The sequence below is a fragment of the Lipomyces oligophaga genome (assembly GCF_038497815.1).
Source record: "Lipomyces oligophaga strain CBS 7107 unplaced genomic scaffold V1516scaffold_7, whole genome shotgun sequence".
In the NCBI taxonomy this organism is placed as follows: Eukaryota; Fungi; Ascomycota; class Lipomycetes; order Lipomycetales; family Lipomycetaceae; genus Lipomyces; species [Lipomyces] oligophaga.
In genome coordinates this window covers 1,128,640-1,147,772 of record NW_027117791.1, presented here as the reverse complement: position 1 = coordinate 1,147,772, position 19,133 = coordinate 1,128,640, and the positions used below count along the sequence as shown (strand labels likewise).

General features: G+C 42.2%; 7 protein-coding genes across 7 annotated transcripts; 2 read left to right on the top strand and 5 right to left on the bottom strand.

Moving 5' to 3' along the window:
* Window positions 1-143: 143 nt before the first annotated feature.
* On the top strand, window positions 144-1,439 carry V1516DRAFT_680620 (sorbitol utilization SOU1). Its single transcript, XM_066923120.1, has 4 exons — window positions 144-603; window positions 655-731; window positions 780-932; window positions 983-1,439. The coding sequence occupies exons 1-4, from the start codon at window positions 404-406 to the stop codon at window positions 1,381-1,383; spliced, it is 831 nt and encodes a 276-aa protein (XP_066775955.1). The 5' UTR covers window positions 144-403; the 3' UTR covers window positions 1,384-1,439.
* Window positions 1,440-2,234: 795 nt separating this feature from the next.
* On the bottom strand, window positions 2,235-2,652 carry V1516DRAFT_544251 (uncharacterized protein). The gene has a single exon (XM_066919188.1). The coding sequence runs from the start codon at window positions 2,529-2,531 to the stop codon at window positions 2,283-2,285; it is 249 nt and encodes an 82-aa protein (XP_066775954.1). The 5' UTR covers window positions 2,532-2,652; the 3' UTR covers window positions 2,235-2,282.
* Window positions 2,653-2,809: 157 nt separating this feature from the next.
* On the bottom strand, window positions 2,810-4,348 carry V1516DRAFT_544027 (chaperonin 10-like protein). Its single transcript, XM_066919186.1, has 3 exons — window positions 4,078-4,348; window positions 2,968-4,005; window positions 2,810-2,915 (listed from the first exon to the last, which is right to left on the bottom strand). The coding sequence occupies exons 1-2, from the start codon at window positions 4,204-4,206 to the stop codon at window positions 3,061-3,063; spliced, it is 1,074 nt and encodes a 357-aa protein (XP_066775953.1). The 5' UTR covers window positions 4,207-4,348; the 3' UTR covers window positions 2,810-2,915; window positions 2,968-3,060.
* A 3,430-nt stretch (window positions 4,349-7,778) lies between these two features.
* On the bottom strand, window positions 7,779-9,426 carry V1516DRAFT_666254 (3-phytase B; the record flags this gene model as incomplete). The annotated part of the gene is made up of 4 exons (XM_066920733.1): window positions 7,779-8,235; window positions 8,285-8,738; window positions 8,791-9,225; window positions 9,291-9,426. The coding sequence occupies 4 exons, from the start codon at window positions 9,424-9,426 to the stop codon at window positions 7,779-7,781; spliced, it is 1,482 nt and encodes a 493-aa protein (XP_066775952.1).
* Window positions 9,427-12,113: 2,687 nt separating this feature from the next.
* Window positions 12,114-13,619, top strand: V1516DRAFT_628205 (uncharacterized protein; the record flags this gene model as incomplete). The annotated part of the gene is made up of 2 exons (XM_066919828.1): window positions 12,114-13,286; window positions 13,503-13,619. The coding sequence occupies 2 exons, from the start codon at window positions 12,114-12,116 to the stop codon at window positions 13,617-13,619; spliced, it is 1,290 nt and encodes a 429-aa protein (XP_066775951.1).
* Window positions 13,620-13,749: 130 nt separating this feature from the next.
* Window positions 13,750-16,474, bottom strand: V1516DRAFT_544206 (fungal-specific transcription factor domain-containing protein). The gene is made up of 6 exons (XM_066919187.1): window positions 16,415-16,474; window positions 16,350-16,364; window positions 16,278-16,290; window positions 16,137-16,228; window positions 15,756-16,087; window positions 13,750-15,693 (listed from the first exon to the last, which is right to left on the bottom strand). The coding sequence occupies exons 4-6, from the start codon at window positions 16,157-16,159 to the stop codon at window positions 13,904-13,906; spliced, it is 2,145 nt and encodes a 714-aa protein (XP_066775950.1). The 5' UTR covers window positions 16,160-16,228; window positions 16,278-16,290; window positions 16,350-16,364; window positions 16,415-16,474; the 3' UTR covers window positions 13,750-13,903.
* Window positions 16,475-16,975: 501 nt separating this feature from the next.
* Window positions 16,976-18,696, bottom strand: V1516DRAFT_687443 (general substrate transporter; the record flags this gene model as incomplete). The annotated part of the gene is made up of 2 exons (XM_066923727.1): window positions 16,976-18,500; window positions 18,554-18,696. 2 exons carry the CDS (start codon window positions 18,694-18,696, stop codon window positions 16,976-16,978), a joined length of 1,668 nt encoding a protein of 555 aa, XP_066775949.1.
* Between the last annotated feature and the right edge of the window lie 437 nt (window positions 18,697-19,133).

The following is a 19,133-nucleotide window of genomic DNA, read 5'->3' as shown; positions in this document are numbered from 1 at the left end:
GAAGATTGCTGATGTGTTTAGTCTACTCATTGTCACGACGAGGTAAATGGCCTGAATGTCCAGATTGCATTGAATTGCGCTCCCTCATCACTCAAATTCGCCCACACTAGCCATAACTAAAATCTTTTGTTTTCTTTCGGACCAAACAGAACCGACCTAATATTTGCGGGAAGATGTACATAGTTCGCAGTCAGGTAGCATCAAGTAACCACATTATTTTTGTTCGTTCACTTCCCCGCAATATCAGCCGCACAGGCACAGTCCTTGATTTCGTCTGTTTAGTATCGGCGGGCAGCACTCCGACAAGGTGCGCAAATGCGCAGCAACTAAATCAGGTATAAAACAGTCTGTAGCTCTCCAATTCTTCGTAAAAAATTCCGAAAACTCATTACAATATCTCAAGATGTCTATGCGCGTAGAAGATACTGTTATAGTCCGCGATGGATTCCCGCGTCCTTTTCCTAACATTCCCTCCAATGCCTTGGATCAATTTCAGATGACCGGCAAAGTCGTTGTAGTGACTGGCGCGGCTGATGGTATTGGTCTCGCTGTGGCGGAGGCAATGGCTGGGGCAAATGCTACAGTTGCATTTTGGTATAACTCGTGAGTGGTCTTCCTGGATATTGAAATTTATTGGAGTCCTAATGTCTGCAGAAATGATGCGGCAGTAGCGAAGGCCGAAGAGATTGGAAAAACATACAATGTGAAAACTGCTGCATACAAGGTTGATGGTTAGTATTACTGAGTTTCACATCGTCCGTTATTCTGACCAGCATTAGTTTCAAATGCTTCGAGTGTTCAGTCTACTATTGCGGCCGTTGTTAAAGACCTAGGTCGAATAGACGTCTTTGTAGCTAATGCAGGCATGGCAATTTCTCGGCCAATTCTGGAGCAGACTCTTGCTGAATTTGACAAGCAAATGTCTGTGAACGGTAAGCTGCTATGCTCCAAGCTCACAATTATACAGTATTAACTGAGTTAGTCAATGGCGTCGTCTACTGCGCAAAATATGCGGGAGAAGTCTTCAAACGTCAAGGGTCTGGTGTTCTCATCATTACGTCCAGCATGAGTGCTCACATTGTTAATGTGCCTGTTGATCAGCCCATTTACAATGGTAGTAAGGCCTTTGTCACGCATTTTGGAAAATCTCTAGCTCGTGAATGGCGTGAGTTTGCGCGAGTAAATATCGTTTCCCCAGGCTTTTTTGATACGAAAATGGGTGCTAGCCCTCTTGCTCTGAATGAGGCTTATCGAATGGCTGTGCTTGGACGGCAGGGTCATGTGAATGAGATTAAGGCATTGTATTTGTATCTTGCAAGTGATGCGTCTACATTCATGACTGGAAGTGACATATTGATTGACGGAGGATATTGTCTGCCATAAATTTTAATATGGAAATAGATTTCTTTTCTAATATAAAATATTTCTTTATTCTTAGCGCAGCTGTAGTTTGAGTTTAGTAAATTATTACATCCAGGTGTGGCGCTTGTTACAATTGTCTTGACTATTTTACTAAACTACGGTAAAATACTTGATCGACTTCTTGCCGCTATTGAACTTCTGCGTCTTTGTAACTAGAGTTTTCTTTTCTTGCTCTATAACGCATTCTGCCACCCTGGAACCTCTTTTTGTATTTGACAAGCATAGTCAGAGCCCATCTATATAGCACTTGCATGCGTTTCAAAGTTTCTTGTCAATATTGCTGATCGTTCAATACTAGCCTTGCTTGGATTAGTCAAAATTGCCTTTGCAAAATGGCTAATTAGATGAAAAGAACTAATTTCAAATTTTTTGAAGTTGTTTCCTTGCAATCTGCGTCATCTTCGGATTAACTAGTAATGCTAGAGACAACGACTTTTCCTACTATATCTGAAACACCCTCTATTTCATATATTAACAGAAAGTACCTTACTGTGATTTCATATAAATGATAACAAAATCAAGCATAGTATATGAGCCTGCTAAAAAATCCCATAAGAGAGTCCAGTTAGTCTATGGCTGAGGGAGAAACTAAAAACAAATTTCCGAAGAGAGCAAGTTCTGAATTTCAACACTATATGTCTGCTAGGATTTATTCATCTTTACATTCGATGAAGAGTGTCCATGGATTTTTTTCAAGGTGGTTGAAATGGGCTTGGAACTTTGGAAAAGTATTAATATTGGTTCGATTCCTTTTCTGGACATAGCTTATCAGGTAATAATAGAAAGTATCTCGTTATTGACTTGAAAACTTCATCCAGCAATAGAGTAGAGACTGCAGACATTGCAGAAGACTAATTTCATCAACTATTTAAGCAAACTATCCCTATCAAACATTTCAAGCGCCATATCAGGCTAGCTAATCGACCAGGATACAAGTTCGCGACAACGAGTACAGATCCTAGCAAGACACCGGAACTAGAGACGTAGAAGAGCGCTTCACTAATACTAAGATAGATTTCAGGTACTCGTTGAAATTTCATCTTGAACACTATATTCCGCACTATGAAGAGAACAGTCAGGATGTACTGCCCAGAATGTAAAGTTGCCATTGAATAGATTCCTCACAGATAATTAGAATTTTGCGACACTGATCGGCGCCTGTAGAGCAGCAACGCAGGCAATGAAACATTGAATGCTATAAATTGAATAGCGTTTCTGGCAAAAACGAGTACCCTGCCCCAGTTTGCCACTGAAGAATCTTCAATACTTGATATAGTCATGTTCGCAACTTGAACGAGGGAATAGAGCAAAGCAACACGCAGAAATAACTTTGTCAAGGCGCAGTGCTGTTATGGTCATTTACTTTGACCGCGAGACAAACTCATACGAATATACGGGGGACATTTCCTATAATAAAAAACTTATAGAGCGAAGAGTACTGCTCTTTCCTGATATTGGTTGTATTCTTTTGAATTCAGAGATATTCAGTCGTCCTTCAATATATTCAATCATTGGAATAATGTATTAAAACCAGCAGTAACTTACTGAAAGCAGTAGATTTTGAAATACAAATTTTCTTTGGGTTTGCTCGTAGTTCATGCTTCGATTAAACCTATAAATTAAAACTATCAAACAAATCTAATCTTTAACACCCTCAATCAAGGTTTTGATACCTTCTCCACGCTTTGTAGTCTCCCAAGCTTCCGTAGCTTCCTCGAAAGGCAAAACTTTGGTGATCAGTGACTTGACTTTAATTTTGCCTTGAGACACCAAAGAAATACTGAGATCAAAGTCACCAGCTCCGTAGCGGAAGCATCCCTTTACCGTGAGCTCCTTCTCGCAAACCTCTGAAATAGGGAAATTGATCGTACGCTTACCCATTCCTGTCTGTACGTAAGTACCACCACGCTTAATAAGATGCATGGCGGTTTGGACCGAAACTTCAGCACCAGAAGCATCAATAATAATATCGGGTCCCTCAGGCATGGCAAAGTCTTTGATAAATTTTTCTGCATTCTGTTCCGGTGTGAATTCTCGATTCGGCGTACTGACACGACCAACTAAAGAACCGAGAAAAGATAGTGCGAATTCAAGCTTTCTCTCAAAAACGTCGATCATAGCTACCTTGGAAGCGCCAAATTCTCGAGCAGCTGCAGCACACATAAGTCCAACAGTACCTGCTCCAAATATAACTACGCGCTGTCCAGGCCTGATATTCGCCTGGCGAACGCTATGTACCCCTACAGCTAGTGGCTCCATTAGAACGCCTTCACCGAAACTAATGTTATCGTGAAGTTTGTAACAAAAATCAGCAGGAAGCAAGAAATACTTGCAAAGAGTACCGTGGGTGAAAGGAGGATCAGCAGCAAACTTCATTGAAGGGCACAAATTATATCGACCGGCTTTGCAGTCCACGCAGCGACGGCACGGATAACCTGGTTCAATAGCAACTCGATCACCAGGAACTAGAGTCGTCACTTTCGTGCCTATAGCAAAAATTGTCCCTGAAGCCTCATGGCCCATGGTCAATGGCTGCTCTTCGGATACATAAGTTCTAATGCCACCATTAAGCCAAAAATGGACCTAGATTTCAAAATTTGTTAAATACTTAATACAAGAGCTATCCAGCTCGGCCATGGAGTTTAGATCACTTACATCACTCCCACAGACACCAGTATAGGCTACTCGCACCACAACATCATACGGATCTCTTATTTCTGGAACAGGCCGATCCTCAATCTTGGCTTTCAAAGGACCGTACAAGAGAACTGACGGGTTTTCCATGTTTCTATATGTGTAACAATTGAACTTTACAAGAGGTTTATGAAATATCTGGCTATTACAATTTAAATATGTTTTGAATCGACAAATCGCCGCACCAGCAACGAAGGTTGGCGGATAACTGAGATGCCGGTCCTCTCTATTCCGACTTGGTCTACCGATGTAGAGCTGAAACGGAAAGTCCCATTAGTCTGTACATGTACTGTTAACCAATTACTTGCCCATTTGGTAACATATTCTCTAACGAAAAATTTGCTAGGTTTCCAATGAAATGCATTAAAGATGCCGTTTTTGCGGAGGAAATCTGACAGCGTACTACTCTGTAAATCCTAGCTCTAGGTGGCTGCTGGAGTATAAATAGAAAAGCTGGTATTTGCTCGACTAAGGATCTGTTCAATGCAGTAAAGTTAAAGCTCGACTTTTTGTAATCTAATTTCATAAATCTTAAAAGAGTTTGATATAAGCCATCTTGCTTGGCGTCATAGCTGAATGAGGGTCAATTTGAGGCCGTTTAAAAGAAGCTACTTTGTGGAGAAAGGAGCATTCGAATCGTACACCCTGTTTGGCAGTGCAGCCTGCTAGAATTGAAAACCAAGAAAAAGTCACTCAATACTATTTGATATTATTTCTTTTCATCAGATCAAAAAGCTCGAAGTAAGTCGTGTAGATCACGCTCACGCATCATTCAAAGTCCGATTTTGAGCTTATGCATTTGGTCAGATGATGGTAACTAATAAAACAGTTGTCCTCGGCCTGAAGTAGCACTGCCCGTTTGAGTCAGTTCAAGATGTGCTTCTCTAGGCGCTCCCCACTCTGGTTTAAAATTGAATTGAGACTGCAGGAAGTAGAAATCGGGTGACTCCACTCCGCAGCAAAGATACTCTACCTGTCAGACTTTGAGTAATGTTATTTACTAGTGAAATGCTTGTTGTTCCCGCGGTATCTCATGGGATCATTTCTAGACAAAATAGAATATTGAGTCGTTTTAAAGTCATTGACATGAGATACTGTCTGATATATAGGCATTCTAAGACTGGAGATTGTGCTACTCGCTAGTTCAAAATTCAAGGAAGCCTTCCCAGTTAAAGAACTCAGAATTTTTTTCATAATCCAGGTCAGACCTGAGCGACAAAGCAGCAAATAAATTATAATTGGCTGAAATACTCTAAACCGCTAGTATCGTGAATGAGACCAAGTGACAGTACAGAGAGATAGTAATGAAGCAAACTCTCCGTAATCAAATTTTCTACTCAAAATTCACAATGAATATTAGCTAGACAGAGATAAGAGAACTTGGAGTAAATTTTAAATTGTATTCCTATTTGTGGAACATTTTTGTGAATGAATCCGCTGTTGGGCCATAGACAGCTTAGAATGTAATGCAGTATAACAACTCTCATTCTATAGCAGCTACTTTCATAGGGTGCTCAGAGCAAGTTAGCATCTGACTGCAGCGCACCTGTGCAAGAAAATAGAACAGAGCTGACTTGTGACCTTACCCGGTATTATCTGCTGAAGGTTCTGCGAAGAAATTCTGATTTGTGAATTGCTTCTGTACATTTCAGACAGAACTGAGAATACAGAACGAAAAGGTGCAATGAAATTTAGTTATTAAAGTGTTGAGAAATTTGTTCGATGAGTTATGCTTTTCAAATTCCGTTTTATTTCAGCCAAAGGACAGTTGGCACTCGCAAGTCATTGACATATCAGTCTATTAGGCTTGACAAAGTTTATTTGCGAAATTCCCAGGAGGTACCATCAAGTCCGCTCGTGCCATCTTCGCGTAACTTTATTTCATCGTACTGCTACTTCGCCACAACTGCTAGCTGGGAAGCTCAAACTTAAAGAATTCTTCGACAGATTCATTTCCCAAAACCTTCCTATAACTACAAATGTGCAGCTATCAAAATTGAGAGCAGCATAAATGCAGATCAATTCGACTTGTCTAAATAGCTAGGATTTTGTTGAGGGCTATCATAGAACAGTTTGGATATTACGCAACACGCTCACGGTAGTGATTTCTCTGTTCTAGAACATGCTCATATGTAGCGCCGCAACTGGAAGCAGCTCGGAAATCAGGTTCTTATCTTCAAAGTTAATACTACAACCATGTCCTGATAAAGGGCACTGAATTCGCTGACCAAACGGCAAAAAGATATTCCAGAGGTAAGCTATCGAAATGATAAAGTCAATAACATTTATCTTGTTCAAATTTTTGCTTAAACGAACGGATAACTAATCAAAAATTGGCGTCCATGGCTAATTGTAATTCGATTATGTGGAAATCCTTGATTTTAAAAGCAGAGATAGCTTTGATCCGTGTCAGAAAGGAGAGTCAACGCTGACCGTTGTAGGATTGATACAAACTGCTCGATTCTCACCACACTGAATTAATTGACTAGCAACGTAATGCGAAATAATTCATAGGCTCGGCTAGATATGACAATTTTTGCATTGTAAATAGCCATTCTTCGATCCAAGGCTCGTCATTTGTGCCATCTCAAAAAATTGCCACAGAAAGATTTCTACATTTGTGTTGAACTACCAGATGAAAATTGTCTTGTAGAAAGTGAAACATCCGCTCACAATTCTTTCCGGTAAGCAAAATTGTGCTTTGAATGCACTAGCAGTTTGAGCTGTGAGGGTTTGAAAGTTTTTGGTGTTTGAATCTCAGAAGGACCTTCACTAAACGATATGAAGTAAAGCGAGTCCTTATTAGACGTGTCGAAGCATATGAACAGTATTCAATAACATTGTCAACAATATTATTTATTACGTCTGATAATAATGCTACGCCTTTCATCATAGTAATCGGAAATTATTCAATGCTAGTTCTAGTGTCAGCTAGAATTTCTTGCATTATTGGCCATTCTGACAGAAGTCCAAGATTGACCAACAGAGCTAGTCTTCCTCCCTTTGGCTAACAGCCAAGGTGCGGCGGCTTCACTGGACCGTTAGCTAACATAACTCTCGATCTGATCATCTGTGGAGGGAAGTTCAAAATATGAAGCGATATTATTTGGTGCACAAAGAGTGAGGGTGACAACTAAATACTCATAGAAAAGTGTGCGTAGACACAGCCTCGAGTAGCGAATATGTAATGATTCTATTTATAGTTTATTATATCATTGAGTCAACGGTCAAACATTCTTGATTAGCTGTCCTATTGTTAATTCCACCTCCTTACTCTTAACGGCTGTCAGATTCAGCATACTATCATACTATCAAGGACAATAATGCAACAATTTTTATGATTCTTCCTGTTACTTCTCTACCGACCTTCTAAGAAACAATAGTTAAGTTCTATGCTCTGCTGATTATAGAGACTGGTAGTCTCTCTGGGCGTAAGTCTGTAGTCTTGGTCCCTTGAAAATTCTGCTGTAGAGCTAGGAATGATTCTTTGGTGAAATAAAACATTTGAAAATTTATAAATAATTGTGTAGAAACTATTTCAAGGTCAAGAATTTCTACGATCAGTAAAAAATCTCCTCTCAAGTATATTAATCTAATAACTATATAAATCACAAATACAACAGCTCCTATAATTTTTATGATGTATGGAAACCCGAGTTCAATTACTGCGCATTGGTTCCCTGATAAGTGATCAACGACTCTTGACCAGGGATGGGACTCTGAGTATCGTAGTCATAGGCCTTGGTAGTGTTGTAATCCCACCAGAAACTGAGATACTGAGGATAGCTCTCGTTGTAGTTGCAGGTCTCTACAAAATCAGGAAGATTGCTGAAGACCTGCTGAGTGAAATTCGCAAGTCCGCACGAAAATCCAGGGCCATTTTGGCAGCCGGGGAAAGGAACGACTGCTTCATTGAGAACAAGACGGACATAAGTATCGGCAGTGGTAGTAGCAGTGGCATTGCAGCTCAAACGCTCGATAGTGATATGACCACCCATGGGTACAATATTTCCAGAATTGTATGGGTTGGGGAAGGGAATAGAATCGAGAGGCAGGTCAGCGTCGACTTTAGGGATACCAAGAGCAGCGAGGACAGGCGTAATATTGGTGTCGTGGCAGCTATGAAAATTATTAGTAACAGCAACAATGGGACATAAAAACAACTCACAAATTCCAGAGCATAGGACCAGCAGTCTCAGGGCCTTGATTGAGAGCAGTCAAACTGGCATTAACAAACACGGAACCAACAGCTCTCATGTTTTTGTCACCAGGGCCAGAACAGTAATAGTAACTAAGATCCTGCGTATAACCAAAGGCAACCCACTCATCGTAATTGAAAACCTCAACCCAGTCAGAATATCCGCGAATGGAGACCTCGAAAGCAGCCATCTGCATGAGATGGTTAACATCAAGAGCAGTTAGATTAAGACCAGACACTAAAGTATTAAGGCGCTTAGCAGCAACATCGAACTGGGGTTGATATCCAGTCAAACTGTCGCAAATAGTAAGGCCAGTGTCGTTCAAACAGCTGGGAGTCAAACTGTTACCACCCAGGTACGAAAACTCGGGAATAATGTTCATAGCAACGACATCGGTGTAATTCCAGCCAAAGAAACCCTCGCCTGCCAATATTAAAACTCATGAACTAATAATCAAGCTGTCAGATTTACTTACCAAACTTACGAGCCGTCTGAACGATACGTTCATAACCGCTGGAGAACATGGGGATCGTCTGGTTCTGAAGAGTAGAATTCCACAAGTGGCCATAGCGGACGCCATACTCAACACCGTGTTTGTATGAGGTGAGAAGACCAGCGTACGGGCCATTATAGGACTCAAGAGCCAAATAATTGTCATCAGGAACCATGTATTTCCAAGTATTCAAGAATTCAAGCTCATTGGTCCATTGCGATGGTGCTGAAGCATAAAATTTGTCGAGAGCAGCCACAAAGTTGGCAGCGGTGGACGGGTCCGGAAACCGCTCACCATGGCGTCTCAGCATAATGACCTGGTCAACCGCGCAGGCATCTGGAGGATCACGGCCAATTCCGTACGATTCACGGTTGGAGTAAGGACCATTGCCTCCGATATGCTTCAAAAGCGAGTATCCTATCACTCGTTAGAACAATATCTTATTGAACCCTCATATTCTAGGGGATCGCGAAAGGACATACCATCAGAAAACGATTGATCATAGAGGGTAGCAAAGGGATAGCGAGCTTGAGTACCGGGTCTATTGGAAGGAGAAGCGGCAATAAACGATGCCGAGCTTGCTAAGATACCAAGAAAAATTGATAAAACAGGCGCCATTTTACTTTTTTTTTGGTCAAAATCGTCGAATCTGCTTGGTTCTCTGCGAATGATGAAATCTAATCATCCCTTGGCAGCCCCGTGGAATCTTGGTCGGCTTTTAAAGTCTTTCGAATCCATTGCGCTTGAGTAATAGAATTGCTGATTTTGGCGAGTGACGACAAATCAATTAGCACTAAAGCGGGAAGTCGGGCTCGAGCAGCAATCGCGTGGATTTGAAAATTACAGAAGTTGGCTCAACTGGAGACTGGCATTGGCACCACGTGGACTGAAGAAGAAGTTGATAGGACATCCGAGGAAGATATATACTGCAGATGAATATATCAGGCACCCTCTATGGGTGTGGTCTGGACAAGAGCAAGAACTTAGAATTCGATTTTGAACTTGCGGGGACCGCGATCCGATATCTAATCTGATGTATCTCATCGAGGAAATTTGCGCTTTGAGCAGTGCACGTGGTCGGTCGAGATCGCACATTCGAGCTCGGCTGGTCGAAGTGTTTCCTAGACAACTACTAGACGGCATCTCGAGATCGATCTAGACTAGTCGTTTCTGCTCTGTTTACTGCTTTAGGGCACATGAGTGAATTTAGGCAAACACAGGCGTCAAGCCCAGACTCACGATGACGTGGTCTAGGTTAACGTAGACTAAATCAACTTAGGCATTGGGAGGTCGAGGGAGCGTCAGTGCGGGCAGCGGTTTAGCAAACGGATAATCACTCAGGGCTGGTTAACTGGGCTGCCGGTTCGCAGTGATAACCCAGAAGTATTTGATTAATTATGTTACAAGTTGTCATCAATAGCTATTTGTTTTGTTGAGGATGACATATAGAGACATTTCGTGCGGAGAGTAGTTAGGCGTCGATGAACTAACTGAGTAGCTGCAGGATTTCCTATTCCGGCACTTCTCGGGCAGTCCGGTCCAAAATCAGATATCAGATTCGGCAAAACCCCTCATAAACCCGCAACGGTCTACTCCAATATAGAACAGAGCAAGAAACAAAATAAACAGCGCTTGATCTGAACGCCAACACACCATGCTGACTTATGCGAGATATGACCGCAGCTTGATTCGATAGCTTTGAAGTGCTGACGCGTATTATCCGTCATCCAACTCTGCAAAATGTTGTGTACAATATATTTATGAGGACAGTTCCTCCACTGATTCAATCATGACGACGTAAAATTCTTGATATATTTTCGAGCACTGACATAAATGTTGTTTTTTCTGCACGATCCTGGCTTTCAACCGATATTTCCGAAATATAAATATTTTTCATATCCGAAATTAACCTGCAAGTATTACGTAATCGCCATATTGGGAGGGTATTACTGTTTTGCTGTGTGCATGAAGCATCTTTATACGGAGACTTTCAGCCAATCAAATATTCCAATACATACCGATTTATTTCAAACTTAATTGTAAACTGTCGACCTCTAAGGAATACTCCCTGCTTTAAGGTCTGAATATCATATTTTGAGTCTAGAATATGTTCTGTTTGGTGATAGAATATTGTCTGACCACAAATGTGCATTGTGCGTCTGTCATTTCCTAAGTCTTTTCAAATCCTGTCAACTGGTAACTTCCAACACAGTCTGTCTTACTTTTGACGATCGTCTGACCTTGTTTAATACAGTCAATCCCTATTATAAGACTCAAAAACTGGTCAATGTTGAAGTTACTCTTTGGCGTCCCAGAAGGCACTATATGCATATTTTATATTTGCCTGTAGAATCCTGCAAGGTTTGCAATATAATCTGCAATGTTGACTGAAGCCAGCCTTTGTTGGTTTGGACAGCTCCTCCGACAACCTAATCGACTTGTTCTCTATTTTCGCAATTCTGAGCTCACTTTCTTTGGTCAAGCTCAATTTGGCGATGAATGGCAACAGATACGGCTACCAGCTCATCGCCAGATCTATTGTCGTTGAGCGTAAAGCCAGCTAAAATACTGTTTTCCCCTTGTGCCTGAACGAAACTGCCCAAACCGTTCGCCAGCCGTCCCCTAAAAAAAGGGGTATCCCAGCAGACCACATTGCTGGGACTACCGCACAAGGCAAACGAGCAAGGCCGCAATTTGGGAGAAAGGCACTTGACAACCTGGGCGAACAAGCGTCGAACCCTCGAGAGCTGCAGGCAGGCTTGATTAATGCCGTCGTCTCCTTCCATTTCTGTTTTTATTTCTCTCTCGTCCTTTGTCTCTTTTTTTTTCCAATTCAGACCAAACAGACCAAAGTGCGTTTGATAATGTATCTCAGCAGACATTACAGCGCCTTCAAGGCTCCGTTCTTCGCCATCTCCTTCCTGCTGGCTGTATTCCTCATTCGTCTTACCATCCTCAACCTGTTCGATGGTACTGAAAAGGGGTATTTTGCATCGAAAGATCTTCCCTCTCGCATTTCCTCTTCGCTCACAGATTCTGGTAACTCTGGAGCGCCCACCTCGTTTTTCTCCGAGACGGGATCGTCTGACTTGAATTCGAACGAACTCGCTGGTCTTGAGGACAGTGAACCTGCTACTGTCTCCGATCTTACAAAGTCCCAAGATGGAAATAGCTATAGCTCTGTCGAGTCTGACGCCGACGATCATGGAAACAGCGTCGATGGCCCTGTAATTGCTCTTGCAGGGGAAAATTTAATTGAACAGCGGATCCGTAATGAATTTGAGCTTAATCGCATGCTCGAGTCAATGAAAAATCCGCTGTCAAAATTGGCCTACTGCTCAAATCCTGATATGCATCCGAAATCAAACTTCCTTCTCAATAGAGCCACTCCCGATGGTTCGATGGCCAGAGTACGATTTGAGTTGAAAAACGCTAAGTTTCCGTTCTACAATCCAAACATTCTTCCGTATCCTGCTGGATCCGAATATCCTTATTTTGGACTAGTCCGAACTAAATCCAAGTCTAAATCGATGTACCACCACGAACTAGCTTATTGCGATCTGAAGTGGGCCGAGACCGCAGTTATTGGCCACACTGTGCTAGAGTGTGCCGAACCAGGAATGCAACTCGATTTTGGTGAAGAATGGACTAGTCCAGACGGTTCATGTGTGAAGCATTCTTTTCTGGCTCTCGCACAAGGACAAACGGATCCTCGATTATTCTTTTCGGCCCTTGGAGAGCCGCTCATGATTTTTGGCACAAACGGTCATCATAATTGCCTGGGCCAGTTTATCGTCGATTTGCGAGTTCTAGTTCCTGGTTTTGATAAAAAAATGCATCTCAGCAAAGTGCCCATTCGGTATCCACGGCTGACTGAGATTCCTCGAGTAGATCTGGAAGAGCTCGAAAAGAACTGGTTTTTAATGTATGATCCTCTTGACTCTAATAAGGAATATGTGCACTACGACTATTTGAATCGGGATTTTTCTCCACTGATCAACGACTCCAGCCTAACGACGAGTAGATCCTCTTCACGATCTATCGTCGACAATCTTCTGGTTGATTATTCGGAATCAACCAAATCTGCTAACGATATTCATCAGGCCACCAATTCCCTGTTAGTCACTCTATGTGATTTTCCATGCATTCCAACAATTCATAATACAGTTTTGATTGAGATTGTGCACTTAAAGCTAATGCATTCTCTTACATTGTATTATCGTCGCTATGTTGTTGTCATGAACGCTACTGCGCCGTTCGAGATTCTAGGTCGCACCGAAAACTTGATGTATGCAGGCACGAGTCTGACGGAAATGGTCTATACAGTATCCATGGTGTGGGACAAAGATAATTTTGCGGGGCATGAACCATGGAATGAGAAGATCCATGGGGGGCAAGAAATTTGGTTTGCGCTGAAGACAAACCGGGCGGCGACAAACTCTATGTCTGCTGACAGCCTTATGGACTCATCTAATCTTGTTGAAGCTGTAAGTTCGCAAGAATCTCTCATTCCAGAAATAGAAAAGCGTCAGGACCTGCTTACGGAATCAGCTTCGGTAATTGTGCCCACGGCTTCCGAACGAATAGTTGAGATTTTGCCGACGTCATCTGCAATTGAAGATGAGTCTTATTCGGAGACTATCGCGACTGTTAAAACTCCTGAATTTAGTAGCAACCCTTTTGTTAGCACACAGTATCATGGTTGGCTAAATGATATGGTTCTTATCAATTTTGGCATCAAAGATAGTGATTCTGGATGTATCCATGTGCGAGCTCGAGAACTGCTTGATTGCATACGACTGGCAGATTGAAATTGCTGATAAAATTTATCAATTTGAGTTTGATTGATTTTGAAATTTATCGTGCATTGGCATGGTTTTATTTTGTACTTTTTTTTGCTAGGCTTTCATTGAATGCATTGTAATGGTGTTAAAATCTAGATCTCATCTATCATTGACGAGCAAAGGAAGCTGCGGATGTTACTCTTAAATATTCAAAGTAACAAAACCCAGCAAGATAGCTTTAAAAATAATTCTGTCTAATATTTGAACCTCAAAATTTATTAGTACAAAGCGCAAAGAATCTTTCCCCAATTTCAAAAATAAAAGCCCTCCATATTTTCACCAAAAATCACGTTCGATGAAAGTCCGTTATCCTCATAAATTGACTGGAATTCTTGCCATGGGTTAGTGGTGTTGGTGCTGGTCGTAGCCTGAGTCCCATCCAAGCTATGACTTGAAGATTCGCCATCCGTTATCTTAACTGAATCCTCTTCCACTTGAAAGTCAACAAATTCGACTACTGATGCTTGGTCCGGAAAATTAACGCCCAGAGGGGCGTCGTATTTGCTTATTCTCGGAATTTCCAGCGTTTCCTCGCCTTGCATGTCAAGTGGCATTTGATTATCTGAGAACAACAGATTTGGAAATACCTCTGCTGATTCCGACCGACGGCATCGTTGTTCTTGATACCGCTTCTCGACAGCATCTAAAACTTCCAGATATCTTCTCGCAATGTCATTAATGTTTTCAAACTCTTTCAGACGACGTTTTCCGATATCTAGAGTAGTTTTACAACGCGCCAGCCATGGTTCTGCCCCACCTGAACCAATGACTGCATAGAATAAAATCAGGACGGCCTGAAAGAGGAAATATGTCGCATACCATGCGATTCCCAGGTAAATCTGATATGTCTCAACACAATAACTGTCCACAGCTAAAACTGTCTCGCAGGCAACGTCGATACATCGTTTTAGATCCGAGTTGTCCTCCATATTACTCTCTCTAAGTATCTCTGGACTACCGATTGGCCGTCTGCCAAGTGACGAATTCCGACGAGCGACATATTTCAACGTGCTTTTATACATAAGCATCCTAAGATTTTGTTCTTTCCATAATACCACCGCTCTTGGACCCTTGAACCAGTCTGGACAGTTCTCAGACATGAACTCTGATGACAGCGATAATCGCCATTTCGATAGTTGCTCTTCAAACGAACAAACAAGTTCCTTCAGAGCTTCTTTCGACGATACAGGCCGGCGCAAAGCAAAAAAAGAATTATATAGCCGATTTGCTATGATCGCCAGCTTCGCCTGCGCTATACATGCAGTATATGGAGTGACTCTAGAAGTCGCGGCCGGGACCTGATCATTCGGTGATAATCCTGAGTCATCAATATTTAAAGGTATGTGTGCATTGACCATCGAATCGCTCATGGAAGACGGGCGTCCAAATGTCAGCGATGCACCGGATTCAAACATGTACAGAATCCACCATAGTCTGCGGCAGGCTTCTGTCCGTACAAGCATGGGCATTCCTGTTAGATTCTGTCGCTCCCGATGGAGACCCATCCCTATGGCCATTCGAACAGCCAGGCCAAGAATATTATAGCTTGTATTCGGCTTGTCTCTTTTTTGCAGATAATTCGCCATCAGCAGCAACATCTGCACTTGTTCGATCGTCCCTGATTCGAATAATTCTGCAGATAATCGGACCCGCGCTGATAGATAAAACTCAAAATCGTCGTTGTTGACTCGAGTTGAGCCAGCAAATGCACCAACCGCAAGCACCATTCGTAGGAGTAGTTTCCAGCTAGCTTTGTCTTGAATCAGATCGGGATTTCGATATTGAAGTCTGAATGTGTGTTCGTGTAGCAATGGGAACGACGGATGGTAGACTCGGAAGTACAGATCGACTAGAGCGTCAGTTACAACAGAAGAAATTAGTGCATTTTCGTTTTGAAGTATGCTGGCATATGTCGACGAACTCGAGTATTTCATTGCAACCGGATCGCAGCGAATTAAGTGATCATTGGACGAGTTTCCAGATTGGTCTTCGTCAACAAGGTTTTGAACCATTCGAAGCAGAGACACACCCGCTGAGTCGCCTGTATATTATCAAATCGTTAGTAAAATATACTCTCAAGTTTATTCAAAACCAATGCTATACCCAAGTAACCAGACTCGTGCAGAGTCGTGTCGGTGATGGCAGTTCCGTCAAAACTTTTGCAATGGCCGCTTTCCATAACGCTTTCTCGCCACTCCAAAATATGATTCAATAAATGAGAAGGAACAAGTTCTTCATTTTCGGGATCAATATCGTTAAAAGGTTTCATTTCGTCTTCAGTGGATCCATCTCCCTGGACAGTAGAATCAGCAATGGGCTCCAGGTCTGTAGGGTCGATCCCGGATTCCAATAGCCCCTTCAGGTCCAGGTCAGGATGTAAAATTTTGAATAAGGATTCGAGTTTCTGGCATTTCTTCTGTAAATTGTCGAGATTTCTATATTGATTAGGAGCTCTACATCTGAATTGATGGACTCACAACTCACTTTCGCGTTAAAGGCAATCTCATAGGCCTAGTATCATAGATACATCTTCGGCCGGTCTTTAAGCAATAATTGCAGATAGGGCCGCCAACACACTATATTATGAGAATCAAGCCAATCATGCATTTTGAATAGTCTCCTTACTTTACTTTTTCTCCTCTATCGACGAGCTAGTGTTAGCTTGGTCATATTGCGATGGCTGGCAAGAGATCCTACCTTGCATTCGTTACACTGCATGGAGTTAGCATCACGCCCAGTCCAATGAATAGTACAGCACCTACAGCCCAAAGTAAAGAAGAGCGTGGCCGTCGATATACTCGTCCAGAAACCGACTCAATCGACGACGACGCGGTCGGATAAATTAAGTCTTTCAACGAAGTTGGCCTGCTTGCCGAGAGTGGCATCTCCTCGCGTGGAATTTGTCCAGCCGGTGGTGAGTTCCGGTTGATATTACTTTTTTCCATGGTAACACAACTTGAATTCTTCTGAATCTGCAAGCATGTTTAGCAAAATTAATATGGAAGAAATAAGCAAAATATGGCCAGTGAACTGTTTAAAGCAAAGTAATCAACTGACTTTTGAAATGGTCATGCTTCTCGCGTGGGGTAAATTGAACTCCGCACCCGGTGTGGAGACACCTGACCCGGGTAGTGATAACTTCAGGGATTGTTAATCTATCTTAAGATGGTAGTGCTTTCGATGATTAGCTAAGCATTTTTCCTCCGGCAAGGAGAGTTATTTGTGGTTTAAGTTATCCTATTAGCATAAAATTATATCTACAAAAATTTAAACAAATAGCACAATTTTATTAGCTTAAATCAGTTAGCATAAATTTAGATCAGCTAAACATTTGAAGACTCGAGTTTGGCTAGTTCAAGGTTTTCATGAGATGCCTTGTCGTAGCCACTGGTCCAAGAAGTATTTGATCCAACCTCTTTCGTGATCAACTCAAGACGTCTTACATCTTCTGCCGCAGAGTTGCCTCCCCAAATCTTATCCATATCTTCGATCGCAACACCCTTCGTCTCGGGAATTAGAAAATACGTCCAGAAAATGAGAATGATACAAAACGCAAAAAAAAAGTAAAATGTGCCGAATTTAATGCTAGTAAGCATTCGGGGAGTCACTAAACCAACAATGAAGCAAAACAGCCAATTCACAGCAATGGCAATACTCATTGCCTTCGACCGCACGAACGGCGGAAAAATTTCGGACGGATAGATCCAGTTTACACAGGCAATAGAATAAGCGAAGTTAGCAATATACACCCAGATAAACACTGCACATGCCCAGCCAGCACTTTTGTTAGTGTCCCACTTGTTGTCATAGCAAGCGTAGATAGTAGCAACAATAATCTGAGAAATAGCCATCCCAACTCCTCCAATGATTAAGATAGGACGGCGACCAATCTTGTCTAGCAGGAAAAATGGCACAAAAGAAAACAAAACATTTATAATTCCAATGACGCCTGTTGCCAAAAGTCGAGTTGAATTTCCATCCATTCCAATGAATCCAAATACTTTGGGGGCATAGTAAATCAAGGCATTTATTCCAGTAAATTGTTGAATCACCTGCATTTCACAGGATCTGAATAAGCGGCGTCGAAGATGTGGAACTCTGATGAGCTCAATATATAGCCTGATATCTTGCTTGAACTTGGTATTAGCCTCCGGAAATTTCTCTTGCATTGTCTTCCGGTCAAACAAATCGGAGATTTTGATTGCGAGGATCTCACGTTGGATACGCTCATCGTCAACGGGTAATCGCCGAATCCTTGCTAAAGATATTAATGCTTCATCAGGACGATCAACAATATAGAGCCAGCGAGGTGAAAAAGGCAGAACGAACACCGAAGAAAAGAGCAAAATGACGGGAGGAATTAACTGAAGACCTAATGGAAGACGCCAGGCAACACCAAGTTGACCATCGCCAGTGCCACCAATATACTGGGTACCATAGTTTATCCAAAATGACACCATAATACCAACAGTAATACCAAACTGTTGAAGAGTGATAATAGATCCACGAACATTTGGAGGCGCAATTTCGCCCAGGTAGAGAGGTACAGTCATGCTGAGCTGACCAATTCCAAAGCCAGCAAAGAAGCGTCCAAAAAAAAACATCACAGTATTCTGAACTCCAGTCTGAATGGCGGCACCAAGAATAAAAATGCAGCATGCGCCAGACATAGCGTACTTTCGAGAATACTTGTCGGCAATTGGACCATTGACCAGGGAGCCTATGCAGGCACCCAATTGAAGAACTGAAACAATCCAGCCTTGAAGATTATCATTATTAGCGAGCTGAGGAAACACTCGAGCAAAATTATTCATCACCAGGATACCCGACATAACACCTTGATCGTATCTGACAAAACATGTTAGAGAGTAAATGTGGGGTAAAGAGATCCAAATGCTTACCCAAATAGCAGACCTCCAAAGCTAGAACAGACAGCTAGTAGCAGAACAAAACTGTTTTGAAACAGTCCCCGGAAGCCAACAGGACCATATGCCGCTGCCAAATCAGCATCGCCAGGACTACTTATTGCAATAGCAGGAGCCATAACAAACTCAAGTATAGAAGATTTTGCTAAAGACAATAGAAAGACGGAGTCAACTATGATATAGCTAACGGATTTTAAAATGCAAGGTCGAAACGAAATGCGAGGAATCGGTCTATATAAATTTGTAACAAAGGAATTCGTTGATCGAGCCTGACTTCTGTGAGCACTCGTGACGTATCAAACCACATTGTTCGAGCAGACTAACAAAACCTGATAGAACATTCCCAAAGAGCAACCCCAGATTATTCCTTCCCCGCAAGCTTGGAAATGCAGCATATGCGGAGAGAGAGAGCTGCTAGCGGTTCTCTGACGGAATTAAGGAATCCGAAAAACCAGCGGATCTCAAGAACAAATTAGCCGATTAGTAGGGCAAGAAAGTGCAGAACGTAACCACCAACTGTCAAGGCATAAACCAACGAGAGCGTCTTGCCGGTCCT